The following is a 14,552-nucleotide window of genomic DNA, read 5'->3' on the forward strand; positions in this document are numbered from 1 at the left end:
ATGTTAGTGTACATCTTGCCTTGCCTACATATTTGTTAAGTCAGGATGCTAAGTATTTAGTAAGTTTATATGTAGGACAATTAACATCATCTACAGTGGAGTGAAGTGAAACACCAGGTTTGTGGACTTTGAACACTCTAAGCTGTTCAAAGTCCATAAACATACAGCTTAAGGAATGTGGGAGGAAAAAAAAAAACATTACTTTAGCCATAATTTCAGTTGACCAACTTGTGTTATGACTTGAAATTATGTTTTTTGCACCACAGGATTTCTATTTATCAACAAATATACTGACCTATATATACTGACCTGTATATTAGTAATTTTTTTTAATTTCATGGATATATTCAACTGCATTCAGTTCTATGGTAATATTTATTTTATATAGCTTAATATTGTCATTTAATATATTCTTCTTCTTCTTCTGCATCTTCTCCCACTTAAGTGGGGTCACTGTTGATGATGAGTCTCCTCCACATCCTCCTGTCTTGGGCTGTCACCACATCCAAGTTCTTCATCCTCAAGTCCTCTTCTACCAGCTCCCTCCATCTCTTCTTCGGCCATCCAAGCTTCCTCCTTCCTTGCACATCCATCTGCATGACCCTTCTTCCCACATATTCGTCCTCCCTCCTTATCACATGGCCAAACCATCTCAACCTTGCCTCTTGTATCTTCGCTCCTAAGTTCGTAACTTTCACTGTTCCCCTCACATAGTCATTTCTCAGACGATCCTTTCTGGTCACACCGCACATCCACCTAAGCATTCTCATCTCTGCTACTTCCATCCTGCTAATGTTATTTTTCCTCAGAGCCACAGTTTCTATAGCGTAAGTCATAGCCTGCCTCACTACTGTCCTACAGATTTTGCCTTTCGGATTGATCGGCACCCTCTTATCGCATAACACTCCAGCCATCTCTCTCCAGTTCCTCCAACCCACTTGTATCCTGCATCCCACTTCCTTCTCAGCTCCTCCATCTTCTTCCACTGTTGAACCCTAAGTATCTAAAGTCCCTCACCTTCCTGATGACATTTCCTTCCAGCTCCAGATCTGTCTCCTGGCCGCCGCCCACTGTGCAATATATATACTCTGTCTTACTTCTGCTCAGTCTCATACCTCTCTCTTCCAATACTTTTCTCCATCTTTCCAGTTTAGTTCCCGCTTCTTCTCTTGAATCTGCATACAACATTGTCCAAGGCGCATCTTCTCTCACCTCCTCTGTTACCACCTCCATCACAATGTTAAACAGAAACGGACTTAATGCTGACCCTTGATGCAAGCCAACTGTTACTTGAAAACTTTCTGTCTGTCCTAGACAGGTCCGAACACTTGTCTTCACATTTCTGTACATCTCCTGCACCAACCTGACATATTTCTCCGGAACCGTCTTCTCCCTCGGACACCTCCAGACTTCTTGCCTTGGCACTCTATCGTATGCTTTCTCCAGATCAATAAATGCCAGATGTAGCTCCCTTTGTTTCTCTCGAAACTTTTCCATCATCTGCCATAACCCAAAGATAGCATCTGTTGTTGATCTACGGCATGAAGCCAAATTGTTCCTTTGCAATCTCCACCTCCTTCCTCAATCTTCCATCAAGAACCCTTTCCAGGATTTTCATTGTGTGGGACATCAACTTTATTCCTCTGTAATTTTTACAGTCTTGTGCATCCCCTTTACCCTTGTAGATGGGGACAAGAGTACTCTCCCTCCATTCCTCGGGTATATTTTCCTGTTGGCAAACTTTCACAAACAGGTCCCACAGCAGGTCAATTCCCTCTTCCCCCAGTGCCTTCCATGCCTCCACTGGAATCCTGTCGGGGCCCCATCGATTTTCCATTCCTCATCCTCTTCATGGCCTCCGTCACTTTCACTCTACTGATGTTCTGCACCATCCCCTCAGAAGGCTGCCCATCTTCTCTGTGAGTCCTTGCATTTTCCTCATTCAAAAGTCCCTCAAAGTATATTCTCCATCTGTTTCTTATATCCACATCCCTCCATAATACTCTTCCTTCAGCGTCTTTGATCTGCCTCACATGTAAGATGTCCTTTGCTGCTTTATTTCTACATTTTGCTAGTTGGTAAATTTTTCTCTGTCCTTCCTTTGTTTCTAATTGATCATACAGATCTTGATATGCCATGGCCTTCGCCTGTGCCACAACTCTCTTGGCTTCTTGCTTTCTCTCTCTGTACACCTCTCTGTCCTCTTCCACTCTTGACTCATCCCACTTCTGCTTTGCCTTCCTCTTAGTTGTCACTGCCACATTATTATTCCACCACCAACCCTCCTTCTGCTCTCTAATCTTTCTAGATGTCTCACCAAGCACCTCGATTGCACAGCTCAGGATTACTTTTGAATTATGTTTCCACCAATCTTGTACACTTTCCAGTCCATCCGAAATCCTCTTTAACACCCTCTCCTAAAACGATTCCTCATACTCTCCTCTTTTAAGCGAAACCACTTAATTGTCTTCATCCAATGGCTTCCAGAGGTTCTTATCTTCAATCTTATTTTAAAGTCTGTGCACAGCAGTCGGTGTTGCTGTGCTACTTGATCTGTTGGAATTACTTTACAATTTGTCACAACCTTAAGATGTTTTCTTCTAGTCAAAATGTAGTCAATTTTTGAACTGTTGTTACCACTCCTAAATGTTATCAAATGTTCTTGTAGAAAAACAAGTTCACAATTGCCAGATCAAACGCTACTGCAAAGTCCACAACCCTCTCTCCTTCCTGGTTCATCATTCTCACTCGGTGGCCACCATGCACCCTTTCACAGTCTCTATTCTATCTCCCTATGTGTTCGTCCAAGTCTCCTCCGACAATCACCATCTCGTTTTCTTCCAGTTCCCTCATTTCTTCATCTAACACGTTCCAGAACTCATCTTTCTCCTCTGCTCTACAGCCAACTTGTGGGGCATATACACATAATACGACCACCCACTCTTCTTCAAGACCCAATTTCATTCGCATGATCCTGTCGTTCCTTATACCCACTTCCAGTACTTCGCCCTTCATTCTACCACACACCACAATTCCTACACCATTTCTTCCCTCATTATTCGCTCCAGAGTAGAACAATTTATATCCATCTCCCAGTTCCTTTGCCTTTCCTCCCTTCCACCTTATCTCCTGCACACATAAAATGTCCAACTTCCTCATCATGTCTGCCACCTCTCTTCCCCTTCCAGTCATGCTTCCAACATTCCGTGTTCCCACTCGCAACATCCCCTCCACCTGCTGGGCTCGCTTCTTTAACCGCACCTGCCCTTGATGCGGTAGCCCTCGTCCACTTCTCGCAGCTGTAGGGCAATGTGGCTGCATGTTGCTTAAGGGGTGCGTCCTAGCCCTTATATCATAGCTAGAGCTGGCAGTGAAGTTTTACGACCGGATGCCCTTCCTGACATCAACCCTCGCCGTTTATCCGGGCTTGGGACCGGCACCTATTGAGGCTAGCTTGCCTCCTTCGATGGCTGCATAAGACGAAATGACAGCAAGATAGGAAAGATTCACCCCTAGCCATCGAATACTCTAATAGCATCAGGGGGGAGGAGCAAGGAGAGGAGAAAGAAGCAAAGAAAGAAGGGGAGGGACCAGTCTACAGAATAATATAACAGATGTATATTACATGAAGTAAGACATGGTCAAGCATCTGGTACTTCGGGTTTGCCATGCCCGTACTCACTAAAGTGAGCCGTTGAGGATTGTCATTTAATATATTATAGGGGGTAAATGCATTTTTTTGAGCAATTCTAAGGCTTTTAGTCCAATATTGACTTGAATGCATTTCTCACTAACCTCAAATCATATATAAAGTTATGCTATGACATCACATCCATTATGTTCAATGTGACAAACCTTGTGGTGCTAACAAGTTTCAAGATCTACCAATTCCAAACATTGATCTCTCTCTCTCTCTCTCTCTCTCTCTCTGTCTGTCATTTAATATCATGAAGAATCTAGTAAACTTCAATGTAAAGTTTCCTCCTTACCTTTGATAATACTAAGATTTTCAGTCAAGATAAGATTTCTGTTCTTGTGCTGTCTTACATCTCTGCCATAAACATCAATAGCTTCCTTAGCTTCAAAAAAACTTGTTATAGGTCTTCTGCCCTGCATAACTCTAAATGCTATATAAATCCCAAATTCATTCAAACTTAAAGTACTGCTCTCACAGGCAGGTTGCACAAAAAAAATCTCACTAAAAATTATTATTATTATCATTATTATGTGACACCTGGAGGTGTCATATAATAAATGCTTCATACTATCCAGTAGAGGGCAGTCCAGTTAACAGATGGATCTCAAGGACTTGCTCCTGTCACTTGTCCCTAAATAGTTTTCTTTTCTACCTTATGCCTTTTCCTACAGACATTTTAATGGATACTGTTCTTCCAAACTGACCACCATCATCTATTCTTAAGCCTGTAAAAACATGGGTTGCTGCTGATTAATGTATATTCACTGTTCATCTTCAAAACTAACAAATCAGATGCTTGTCCTCTTTTATTTCCATTTATCTGTCTTTCTTCAGCTGTCCATATACACCTCCACTCCCCCACAAAGATTACAGATAGTGTAGAAAAAATATCAATATATTCCTTCTTTCTCCTTAACTCTACTTTTCTCTAAATGACACAGGTTTTGCAACTTCTCATGAAGTTAAGGTTCTGAAGGTCCCAATCAAGGATCACTTTTGTTGACATGTTAAATTAAAAACTAGTTTTTTTTTTCCCCTCCACTATTCCACCTTGTATAACTTTTAAAAGAAATGTATAGACTCTGATGAGCTATTGACCATCAGTGTATGAATATAAAAGTTCTATAGTATTTTATTAAATTAACGTAAACTGATATATTCTGTTTCAGATTATCAGTTATTTTTCTCAGTGCATTTATATTGTGAAAAAAGCACAAATTAATCGCAGTTTTTTGTTAATAATTGTACATTGTTTATATATTATGTTTATGTACAGCATTAATTTTTTTTTAATGAAGGAACTTCACGTGATTGTAAATTGGTATATATATAGTATAAGAATTATGATTTAATATTTTGGATAGTTTAGAATACATAAATTAAAAAACTTACTTAGTTCACTGAAGGTGGAAGTTTTACCACTTTCAAACAAAAGCACTATGAAGATAACACGTAATGGCAATGGTTTGTCTCACTTATGACTGAAGCAGAAAGTATTATTGGCACTGGAGCATGCACAAGTAAAAAGAATATGATTATAATTAGAAAAAAAAATTGAGAAGAAAGCTGTGAGAGTGAAGATAGAGAACATATCAAAGTATTTTGGGAAAAAAATTAGTGGAAATTTCTGTTGGTAGTCATCTTTCATAAAGAAAGAAAGTTTTAGCCATAATGTTGCAAAGGCAAATCGGAATAATGGGCAGAAAGAAAGAAATTACACAAAGTTTGGAACTTTAATATATACATAAAGGTTGAATAATATAAGCACTAAACACAAGAAAGATATTTAATTAGCCAAATATTTCAGTCTGAAAATTGCAGACCATCTTCAGTGGCACTACAAGAACAGTTTTAAAAAATACAAGGTGGAATATTAAAAATAGATCATTAAAAACAGAACAAGCTGCGTGATGTTATATCACTAAGTATTAAAGGGAATATTATTAAGCAGAGACATGATTGAAATAAATATATTAATTAATAATATTAAATAACATAAAATTAATATGAATTAATGAGTTATCCTGATTAGACTTTCCCAGATTTTTGACACAGATATACAGTCATTCCGATTCAGGTTAGGACGATGGAGTAATGCCTCTATGCTTTCTTTGAATAAACATTCAAATTTATAGTGGGATCTATGTAAGAGGCAAGTTTTTGACCAAAAGATGTTGTGGTTAGTTTCGATCCCATACTGAGCCAATCCAGATTTTTCAGGTTTGTTGTGATGAATGGAGGATTGATGTTCTTGTAGTGTCACTGAAGATGGTCTGCAATTTTCAGACTGAAATATTTGGCTAATTAAATATCTTTATTGTGTTTATGATCTTATATAATTCAATCTTTATGACTTATTTAATGACTTTGTGTCTGGTCTGTTTTTTTGAGAACATATATGGAAAAAGAATTTTAAGTGTTTGATAATTTTTCCTTGGAAATCCTTTATATAAGAAGAAGGAAAAAGTTGCTAACCTTGAAGAAGAGAGCAGAAAAAAAGGTTATTTTTTTGTGACTTCTATTTGAAATCAAGGATTTTATTATTTATGCACACAAGAATGTGTGCCTAGATATCAGTATAGAAATCTGATATTGACTTGCAGCCTGTTCTACAATTGGCACAGTCAATACCAAGATTTAAACTAAAATAAACTGTCTACCATCATGTTGTACCATCATTTTTTATTTCTGTTGGATTTCTGCTCAGGACATGGACTAGTTATTACTAACACCATGTTCCAACATAAAAATGTGCACAAATTCACATGGAGAGAAGAGGCTAGGAATAAGAAAAGTCTCATTGACTATGTTATTGTTGATAGTAATGTTTTCTCCCTGGTGCAGGACACCAGAGTGTACAGAGGATTTGAAATTGGAAGTGATCACTATTTAGTCTTGAGCAGGATAAAATTGAATTTCATATTGAAAAGAATAACATGTAAGAAAGTATTAAAGCGAATAAAAGTTGAGCAGCTCTCAGATGTGAACTGTAGACTAAAATACAGAAAGATTATTGAAAAGAAAATGAAAGAGTTTGAGAACAGGAACCAAACCTTGGAGATTCAGTGGCAAACTCTGAAGAAAACATTGATTGATTCTGCCAGAGAGGCATGTGGTGAGGTTGTGTGCAAGGATAAAAAAAGCAGAACTCCCTGGTGGATACAGGAAGTTAAAGAGGCAGTGAAGGAAAAGAAGAAAGCATATCAAAAGTTCCTGGCAAATAAGTCAGCTTTTACTCTTACAGAATGCAGAGACAAATGTAAGAAAGCTAAACAGTGTGTAAAACTAGCTAAACAAAAGTCATGGGAGGAGTTTGGCAAGAATATAGAAAATAAATATCAAAAAGGTAGCAAAATATTCTGGAGGTTGTTGAAGAAGCTCAAGGAATGGAGGAAAGAGTGCTGTAAAAGGAGTTAGAGATGATAAAGGTGACATGAAAACAGGAGAAAAAGATATCCTTGAAGTATGGAGTAATTACTTTGAAAAACTGCTAAATGAAACAAGCAGTGATGACAGCATAGTGATAAAAAACACTGACCAGGCATGCAGTCAGGAATACATATCCATATTTGAAGTAGAAAAAGCCATCAAAGGCTTGAAATGTGGAAAGGCAGCAGGAGTAGATGATATTCGACCAGAAATGCTGAAGTATGGTGGTATAAAAGTCTTACAGTGGCTGCACTGCATAGTTCAGAAAGCCGACAGAGGGATGAATTCCCGATGATTGGAGTAGAGCTCTCATAGTACCCATATATAAAAAGGGAAATAAAACTGAATGTGAGAATTACAGAGGTATTTCCCTACTGAGTGTTCCTGGCAAGATCTATGCAAGTATACTTGAGAAACGGTCGAGAAGAATTGTGGAAGAAAAGCTTGGTGAAGAACAAGCTGGATTCAGGTCAAATAGAGGCTGTCAGGATCAGATCTTCACTTTACGACAAATAGTCAAGAAAGCATGGGAATATAACAAAGATCTGTATTTAAGTTTTGTCGATTTGGAAAAGGCATATGACAAGGTGCCAAGAGAGAAGCTATTCAATACGCTGCAGTTATATGGTGTCAATGGGGCATTATATCAAACAATACTTAGTCTTTATTTGAGTTGTAAGTCAGCAGTTAGAATTGAAGGAAGTACAGGAAGATGGTTTAATGTTAAATCTGGTGTGAGACAAGGATGTACATTATCCCCTCTGTTATTCATTATCTATATGGATCACATTATGAAGGAAAGTGGTATTAAACCTGATATCAAAATTGGAGATGTTAATGTCAGCTCTTTGCTTTATGCGGATGATGTTATACTTCTAAATAAATCCGCTACAAGTCTGCAAGATTCTCTGACTAAATTGAATAGCTGTTGTAATAGATATGGTATGAAGGTCAGCAATAAAAAGACAAAGACAATGAAACTAGGCAGAATCATTGAAAATGTCCACTGTGTTGTGAATGGAGAACCTGTGGAACAAGTAAAACATTTCAGCTACTTAGGCAAGATTTTTAGTGAAGATGGTAAATTAAATATAGAAATAGACAACAGAATCAGCAAAGCTGGTATGGTGGGAAGTCAATTGAATAAATTCATATGGAATAAGAGAGAAATTAGTCGGAACACTAAATTAGCTGTATACAAGACAGTGTTCAAACCAGTTTTAACTTATGGATCTGAGAGCTGGGTCAGAAGTAAAATACTTGACCAAAGACTAGAGACCGCAGATATGAGAGTCCTGAGAAAGATTAGAGGCATGAACAGATGCATCAATGGCAATATCATATTAAAAATGAGGATATTAGGAAAGAACTTGACATTGTCAGCATCCAGGAATGCGTTAGCAGAGCTAATCTCAGGTGGTATGGTCACTTAAATAAAATGGGAGAGGAAAGATTAGCAAAACAAGTGTTCTCTGCCAGGTTGGCAGGAAAACGACCTAGAGGAAGACCAAGATATAGGTGGATTGATACAGTACAAAGTGCCTTAGACGACAGAAATATAAGATCTGATAATGTTGGAGTCTTGACAAGTAACAGACTGATTTGGAGGAAAATTGTAGATAGGAAGTTAGTAATGATGTAATTTTTTCATGTAGTACTGTCATATCCTGTATACCCCTTGAGGGTACATGGCAGGAATTTGATGATGATGATAAACTGTCTACAGTATGCTTGACAACATATCTAAAGAGTAATGTTTCAAGATCAGTGGGTGTGACTGGCAGAAAAAATGCTAAAAACTACACTAGGATAAAAAAAAAAATAATAATTAAATTGTATATGATAAAATACAACATACTATACAGATATTCAGAGCATCCATCAAATCCTTCCTCTTCCTCTTCACATTTTTCAGCTGCTGTTTCATGATCACTCAAAGTAGTTGCAAAGATACAGGCCCCACGTTCCACTAGAAACTTGACCATTGGAAGATTGTTACAAGAAGCAGCACAATGGAGAGGTGTCCTATGAAAAATTTTTTTGAAACATTTTAATAAAATTCTCTCACAGATCTTTATTCTTATGGCATTTATTCATTTTTGTTTACTCTTGTAATTGATCCCTCCTTTACAAACTAAAACTAAACCTTGGTTGCAAGGAGAATGTAAGGACAAAGTTCATTTCGCTGAAGTTTTTTTTTTTTTTTTTTTTTAAACGAGCATTATCATCATCATCAAATTCCTGCCATGTACCCTCAAGGGGTGTACAGGATATGATAGTACTACATGAAAAAAATAAATGAGCATTACTGGTTATAATATATATATATATATATATATATATATATATATACACACATATTCACACCCATCACTTATTATTATTGATTAACTTCCCAAAAGATGTCTAATTAAGAAGAGTTGACAGAGGAGAACATACATACAGGGATAAAATATAAGAGATATTTCATTTTTAGGATGGACTAAAAATGGCAAAATGATGAGTAACTGATAATAAGTAAAAGAAACACAAAACAGGAGTAGAACTTCTGATGATCTTGTTCTTTCTAGCAGAAGCAGTGCATATGTGGTGGGTTATCTTGTGTGAAACAAAGACCAACATTACAAAACAATTGGTTATAGCTATATGTGGATGCACAGGAAGACTGGAATGCATTAGTAAATTGCATTTTTGAAAATTATGGAGACAGCTACCGTGTTTGAATAAAAACTTTAGTTTAATATAACTAAAATCTACATTCGATGTTTCGACCTGTATGTCAAGGTCATCTTCTGGAGCATACAACTATACACAGAAAAAAAGCTACACTACATTCAAACTGGTTTGTTAAAGATACTGACCAACCGCTACAACAATTGTTGGCCTGACCTCTGGTGAGGGGAAAAAAAAAAAAAAATGATACATTAACGCTTGTCCTATTATTAGTGTTATCTGTTGGTTGTAGAAATACATTGGGTGCAACAGCAAGTATCTATCTATATACATATATTAACATCATGATTATACTTGTACATTCCAGCCAGTTGATATAGAATGGTTTCTAATACTAGTTGAAGATTGGCTAGAGTCCTGATTTATGTTGGATCTTATATATTAGGTAGGCTGAATGTGTGCATCCAGATCCTTGGATGATGCGTTGATGTATATATATTTTTTCAACCAGGGGTCAGGCCAACAATTGTTGTAGTGGTTGGTCAGTATCTTTAACAAACCAGTTTGAATGTAGTATAGCTTGTTTTCTGTGTATAGTTGTATGCTCCAGAAGATGACCTTGACATAAAGGTCGAAACGTCGAATGTAGATTTTAGTTATATTAAACTAAAGTTTTTATTCAAACACGGTAGTTGTCTCCATAATTTTCAAAAATGCATCTGGATCACCATGTAAGCTTAAAAGAAAGTATCAGTAAATTGCTTCAGTGAGTATAGGGTCAAATGGCTGGTGATTTGCAATATATAGCATCTCCCACTCAAGTCAATGGCACTCTCTTGGGGGGTGTGGCCTGTTTCCACAAATCAGACACAGGTAACGTAATTATAGCCACTTTAAAAGCATACCATCTAGAAGCCAGCTAGACATCTAGGTGATAGATGGTTATCACCTAGTGAAACACCACCATCCCTCTTACTGGAATGTGAAGTGGATATTGCCATGTTTTGTCTCTATAGTAGGGTCTCTCGTTTCTGTTTCCTTCCCTTCCTCTTACATTCAGTGCAGTTGGTGGTCTTGCTGGCCATGCCCCATGTTATAATTATTCAGCTAGAGGTCAATGCCTCCTCCATTTGAAGAAATAGCAGTAAAGTGGTTTCCAAAGGCTAGATGATAGGTAGTACACCTCTAAATTAAAAAAAATGAGAATAATCAAAGAAAATGTGTTGAATTATTTGCAATTCTAATTTATTGCATAGAAAATAATTATCACCAAATACGAATTAGCATAATCTAATCTACGTACTTTGTAGATTATATAACCATATAAAAATGTAATATAAATTATAAAAAAAAACTGTTATTTGAAAACTTCACAAAATTAGGATAATTTTTAACGTGGTTCAAAATATTAGAATAATGCAAAAATAAATGCACAAAAATTACAGCCAAAGGGAAACAACATGATAATTAGTACTTTTTTGCAACCCCCTTAGCTTTTATGACTGTTTGTAAGCAGTTGGGCATATTATTTACTAGTGGTTCACAGTCTTTATTTTTTATCAAAAAATGTCCATATGGTATGGTCTGCACACTAGAAACAAGTTCGTTTTTGTATCTTGGGGCAACTTCTTGAAGACCTTCTTAATTCCCCACAAATTCTCAATGGGGTTTAAATCTGGTGAGTTTGCCACCCAAGGAATTATACTGATTTGTCTTTCTTTAAGCCATCTAGTAGTGGTCTTGGAAGTGTGACAAGAAGCTGAATCTTGCTGAAAAAAGGAAATCACCATCACATAAATCTTCTGATGACAGTAACATAACGTGATCAAGAATTTCTTGGTACACTTTGAAATTGACTCTTTTGTACACAATACACAGCCTGTATGACTGCTGTGTATTGTACACAATACACAGCAGTCATACAATACTATGACAGAGGTTGCAAATTTCACAGAAAGTTTCATGCATTCTTTATCAAGTGCTTCTTGCTAAGATGCCAAACATATCATCAAGGAATACATGTTTGGCGTCTTAAGCAAGAAGCATTTGATAAAGAATGTATGAAACATTTGGGGGAAACAAAACATACTTTCATCACTAAAAAGCACCTTTTTCTAGTCCTCTTGACCCCACAACAGTCTCTGCTTACACCACCGCACCCTAGCTGCTTTTTGTTTGGAAGTCATAAGCAGCTTCGTCTTAGGCACACATGATTTAAAACCCAATATGTGAAGTCGTTTCAACATCATAGATTTAGCCACATTCACACGTAGTTCTTTCCATCTTCTGTGAAAATACCTTACACTTCAGAAGCAGTTTTTCTTCATGACATTCTTCAATCTCTTCTCATCTCTCGATGTAGTTATTACCTTTCGACCATTATTGCAGTGATTATTTTGAAAACTCCAGTTATTAGAATATTGTCTCAGTACTCTACTCACGCTTGCTTGAGAAGATTTCAATTCTTTAGCTATAAACTGTTGAGTTTGGCCTTCTTCGTGTAAAGACACCATATGAAACTTCTTAGTTTCCAATATGTCACTCTTTCAACCCATGTTTAAGCAAACGATTGCTCACACGAGTCAGTCGCACAGCTACTGAAATATATGCTATTTTTATGCTCTCCTCAAAACCGATCAGAAAAATTTGGAATATTCTAATATTTTGAATCATGTTAAAAATTATTCTAATTTTGTGACTGTTTTCAAATATCAGTTTTCTAATAACTTATATTGTATTTTTATGTGTTTATATTGTTATAAAATCTATAAAGTACATAGATTTAGATGATGCTAATTGATATTTGGTAATAATTATTTTCTATGCAATAAATTAGAAATGCAAATCATTCAACACATTTTCTTTGATTATTTTAATTTTTTGATTTGGAGATGTATATGCAGGTCGAACCTGTTGGTAACATTTCAGGAGGCGTCCAATCAGCTAGTGAATAATTCTGCTACTGCTTACTCTTCCTGAGTAGTGGGAATCTGAGTATACTATCTTGCAGAGGGTCACCATCAAGGCTATGCTGTACTTGATACGTTTTCCTAGTACTAACCAACATGAAAGATAGCATAAAAAATTCCAGTGTTACTGCAGTTAAAAAATAATCTCCCATAAAAACCAAGAAAAAAAATTTTATTTCACAAATGCAAGAATAAAAAAAATTCAAAAATCATTAAAATATACTCAAAAAATATCTCGCAAAACATACCGAACTCCATGTTAAAAACTTCCATAAAGACTTTACCAGCGTCAACAACATGCACCATCACCACTTACAGGCATCCAAACCTGATGTTTTTCATTACAAAAACTGAAACTCTTATCCTCTACAATTACAGCTCACCTAAACTTTCCACAGTACATTATTCACATGCCTTCAACAAGAAAGGGAAGAATATATGCTTTTATCAGATATCCCATGCCACAGGTTATTAATACTTGAAGCCATTTTTATATGATCTGCTTTGGTTCAAGATTTCCTTGCTTTCATTTACTACCTGCACTAATCTGCTAATTCTGACGACTTTACTAATCTCTTTGATTATCTATCTGAAAGTTGATCACACAGTCTAATCACCTAAATGATATATCATCCAATTGAGATAATCTTCCTTTGAGATTTCAAATTCCACAATTCTGACCGCTTTCTGTCTCTAAATTCACAGACAAAGTTGGAATGGGAGCTGAATTTTTTGCTGTCAGTAATGATCCTAATGTAAATTGTTAACCTATCTACCAGAATTGCAGGCCTTCATCATGCTCTCAACACCTACGATCTTTTCATAACCAACTCCTTCCAAATACACTATTGACATTAGTTCTCTTCTTGGTGATTGTAACCATAACCTGGTCCATGTTTCTTTTTCTACAGATCGTTTTTATTCCAGACAATCTCAGCCTCATATCCTATGGCATTACAACAGTAGTAATTGGGATGGCCTTAGCAGTTTCTGTGCCTCTTTTCCATGGTCTGATTATTACTTCTACTCTCCTGATCTAATAACGGAAATTAATCTTACTGGGATGAGTTGAATGGCTTTTTTGCCCATTCCACTTAATATTCCCAACCCTTATCCAAGCCTTGGTACAAAAGCAGACCAAGTTAAAAATGCAACATACACTCAATGGCTCAAGCTAAAGACTTTGCCCTCATACTCTGTTATTAACACTATAGTCCATAATAACTGTAAAAAAATCATCAGCAAATATAAAGCTGACTTTGTGAGGGCAAAATACAAACTTCTCAGCCTCTTCCTTCATTCAATATCTGTCCTTTGTTTTCCCCAGTGAATAACAACCTTCAACTCTTCAAGAAACTTATTAATAAATTCCTTTCCTTCTCTCTCCAATCACCTTCCTATGCACTGTCATGTTATAGGTCTTGAGGTAATGTGTGGGAGTAAATTATTTATATAAATATATATATATAAATTAATTATAATGAGAGATTGAGACTAACCATTTGCATGTAGATTGGAAGAAGAAAAGGATAGGGAGAAATAGAAAATGGAATTTGTTCGGGTAGAAAGGCTTATCCACTGGCTATTTTTGAGGAAATTACAACATATACTGAATATTAATTACAATAACTTTAATTAATACTTCTGGTATTTTGACAAAGTCAAATTGCCATCATTAGGGAGCACAGAACAATGATATGTGCATGCAGGCACTAACACCAGGTAAATGAGGCTAAAGAAAGGCAACCAAAGTTGGGCCTAATCCTAAATGGTGCCCTCTAGTG

At 36.5% G+C, this 14,552-nt stretch overlaps 1 protein-coding gene across 4 annotated transcripts in view; it reads right to left on the minus strand.

Moving 5' to 3' along the window:
* Window positions 1-14,552, minus strand: part of LOC150101705 (apoptosis-stimulating of p53 protein 2-like) — a 209,309-nt gene that overhangs the window by 30,781 nt on the left and 163,976 nt on the right. For all 4 annotated transcript variants that reach the window (XM_090400042.1, XM_090400044.1, XM_090400041.1 and 1 more), the window contains one exon: window positions 8,985-9,151. In XM_090400042.1, coding sequence (XP_090256168.1) covers window positions 8,985-9,151 — 167 coding nt within the window. The remainder of the gene's footprint in view (window positions 1-8,984; window positions 9,152-14,552) is intronic.

The sequence above is a fragment of the Typopeltis vanoorti genome, chromosome 11 (assembly GCF_054136105.1).
Source record: "Typopeltis vanoorti isolate ZY-2024b chromosome 11, IOZ_Tvanoo_1.0, whole genome shotgun sequence".
In the NCBI taxonomy this organism is placed as follows: Eukaryota; Metazoa; Arthropoda; class Arachnida; order Uropygi; family Thelyphonidae; genus Typopeltis; species Typopeltis vanoorti.